Below are 3,267 nucleotides of genomic sequence, written 5' to 3'. Positions count from 1 at the left end.
GCAGGCCTGTTTGGTCAAAGACTCAAACCACAGTAAGGCTACGTGGGAATCCGGAATCTTAACCAAGCCACCTTCCAGTCCTGAAACTGGGACATTTAAAATCAGCCCTTGGGGCAACAGGTGGTGTGTTAAGGGTGCTGGATTCCCACACAGCTGATCACGGTTCAAGTTCCAGACCTGGCAGCTAGCTTTTTCATGTCAGATTAAAATAACAACAACGAATGGAATTAAATAAATAGTTCTAGAAAAAAAAAAATCAGCCCTCTCTGTCCACTCATTCTCCCCCCAAAAACCTTGAACAAGTCCTGGTACTTTAAATTTTAGAATTACTGAGTAACTCGTGAAATAGACATCCCTACCTGGAAAGGATGGAGCATCACCTGGTAGGCAGACCCCGTGCTACGTCGCAAGGCCTGTAAGAATGTAAGGGACACTGTCGTCTATGTAAAGAAAATCAGCCACCCTTTGAAATTAGGACACACACCGTAGTGATACTCCCGCATGATGCATGCCACACACCACAACATCTCCTGGCTTGACATCTTCAGCTTTTCTGAGAGATTTTGCATTTTCTTATTTATTCGCTGTGTTTTTGGCATATAGTGTGTGACCCTGCAATAAAACAAAACCACTTCATCAATTTGTATTTTTTCTTTCTTAAGCTCTGAAACACTGGTGGCTGCTTGACAAGAAAATACAGAATTTCCGTCATTTCCACAGTGACGAAGAGACTCTTTACTCGTGTCACAGGTAGTCCTTGCTTCCCTGTCTCCATGACTTTGGGAAGGACAAGTAAACGGAGCCTTTAATACGGAGTCGCTGTCACATCAAGAGGATGTTGTGATCAGTGCCGGTTTGTGTGGCACCTGCGGCACACAGCCAGCCACAGGGACTGCGATGACCCCTTCTGCGTGTTAACTGGCAGTGGCAACGGTCGCAGGGACTGAGACGCATCCTGGTTTCCGAGTAACAGAAATGAGCATCGTGGAGTCTAACATCTCGGAATCGGCCATCCATCAACCTTGGCTGTGAGCTGCTCATTTGTTTATCCAGAAATATGTGTTAAGGGACTTATTGGGAGCCCGGCCCTGGGGATAAATTGTCTTCACTTTCTCCTCTACATGGATCAGCCACTCATATATTTCCTGCTAGATATCTTGAATACATGATTTATTTTTATTTTATTTTTTAAGAATTACTTTATTTAACTTTATTTTAAATTGACCAGAGAGAAAGACAGAACAAGAGAGAGAGAGAAGGAAAGTGAAAAGGCAAGCCGCTAGGTCTGGGACTTGAACCTCAGTCGGCTATTTGGGAGTCCAGCTTCCTTAACCACCATGCCCCCTGCTGGCCCCCATGATTTATTTTTTAAATTAGATCATGTATTGCAAAAAATTCAAATAGAACAAAACAGTATATACTGGCCCGTTTCTGGATCCCCAATCCCTCCATTGTACTCCTCATCCCAAACCCCCAGCAAGTGCTCTTACCAATGGAGCATACGTAGTGCTTGTTAATGACGGCAGACAAGTCAAAATGAGGCTGGCCTGTTGCCTAGTGGGTGAGGGAGCCAGATCCCATAGGCCAACTGAAGTTTGAGTCCTGGCCAGGCAGCTTGAAAAACATGCCAGGGAGCATGTGTATGTGTACCAAAATCACAACAGGATGGAGAAATGGAGAAGGGATGGTGGTTTGACCACTCTCCATTGGGAGGTGCTTCCTCCTACCTTTCTCTGTCTCCGGTGAGTGCATGTGCTGTCTGGCAATCTTTTTTTAAATGTAAAAACTATGGAACTCATGATGGAATTTGAACTCATGATCCCCCTGCCTGTTCTGGGTTGTAGACTCCCTTAACCACTAGGCCATGGGCCAGACCAGTGTGTGCATTTTAATGGTTAGAACAAATAAGTAGTGTCTTGGGACATTAAAAAAAATATTAAAAATTCAAATACCAGTACTCGTAATAAAGTTTGATTGGAACACAGCCAGACCCACTATTTTATGTGTTGTTTGTGGCTCCTTTTTTGCTGTGGAGTTGGATGGCAGCGTTAGAGAATCGTGATCTTAAGGACCACAAAGCCTGAAATATTTTCCTTTTGACTCTTGACAGAAAAAGTTGGCCAACCTCTGTTCTAAGTAACAGTTGTTTTAATACATACGTATGTCTTCTAAATGTATAGTCACTCATGATGAGATTGATCTTATTGTTTTTTTACAGAGATTTTTTTGCTGTATCTTCACTGGAGAGACAGACAGAAGTAGACAAAGTGAGAAAGGGAAAGTACTGCAGTCCCTTCTCCATTCTTCTCTTGGGACTTTGGGCACGCATACATGCCCTGCATGTTTCAGGCTGCCAGGTGCAGGACTCGAACTGCAGTTGGCTATGTAGAAGTCCAGGGCCTTAACCACTATGACACTTGCTGGCCCCTTATTGTTGTTTTTTCTTTTTTTTTTAAATTATTTTATTCATTCATTCATTTATTATTATTATTATTATTTTCACATGAGTTTTGTCAGAGAAAGAGAGCAAGCTGCCAGGTTCGGGACTCAAACTGTGGTTGGCCATGTGGGAATTCCAGCGCCTTAACCACCATGCCACCTGCCGGCCCCCGTTCTTCATATTTATATATTTAATTGCCAGAAATCACCACAGTTTCTTCTCCATTTCTCCATCCTTTGGGACTCGGGACACACAAACACATGTACCCGATATGCCTTTTAAACCAGCTAAGACAGCTCTTAAAGATGTATATGAAGACTCAGGACCAGCAGTTGGCGTAATGGCTATGTCACTGGACTGCCATGTAGTCAACCGCAGTTTGAGTTTCGGACCTGGTGGCTTCAACTCACGCTGGGTGCATGTGCGTGCGGGTGTGCCCGAGATCCTGAGAGGAGAATGGAGGAGAAGGGATTGAGGCGTGGCCAGCCCCCCTAGGGGGTGATTTCTCGCTTTCTATCTCTCTGTCTCTGTCTTTCTGGCGAGTGCACACGCCCTATAGCAAAAACCTCTCTCAAAAAAATAAAAATGTATACAAAGACTTAATTATGCTAAAATTTGTTCCATGGTCATTTGTATGGACAAATCTGAAAACGATTTTTTTTCTGTTACCTCTTCTCCCTACATGAAACTCAGACCCAGGCCTTGAAGTATAAGGCTGCTTTCTACCTAAGGGAATAGAAACCCATCACCTGAAGCTTGGCAGAGCACGAATCAGAAATATATGAGCTGATAAAAACCGAAAGGTTTTTTTTTTTTTTTTTTTTTTT

At 43.4% G+C, this 3,267-nt stretch overlaps 1 protein-coding gene across 1 annotated transcript in view; it reads right to left on the bottom strand.

The window, feature by feature from the left end:
* Positions 1-405: 405 nt before the first annotated feature.
* LOC106734702 (uncharacterized) overlaps positions 406-3,267 on the bottom strand; it is an 18,283-nt gene continuing 15,421 nt past the window's right edge. Inside the window, exon 3 of the mRNA XM_027771125.1 lies at positions 406-612. Coding sequence (XP_027626926.1) covers positions 574-612 — 39 coding nt within the window. The 3' untranslated portion in view covers positions 406-573. The remainder of the gene's footprint in view (positions 613-3,267) is intronic.

This window comes from Tupaia chinensis, unplaced genomic scaffold (assembly GCF_000334495.1).
Source record: "Tupaia chinensis unplaced genomic scaffold, TupChi_1.0 Scaffold000185_1, whole genome shotgun sequence".
Classification (NCBI taxonomy): Eukaryota; Metazoa; Chordata; class Mammalia; order Scandentia; family Tupaiidae; genus Tupaia; species Tupaia belangeri.
The sequence above is the reverse complement of the archived record's forward strand: the minus strand, read 5'-3'. Positions and strand labels throughout refer to the sequence as shown.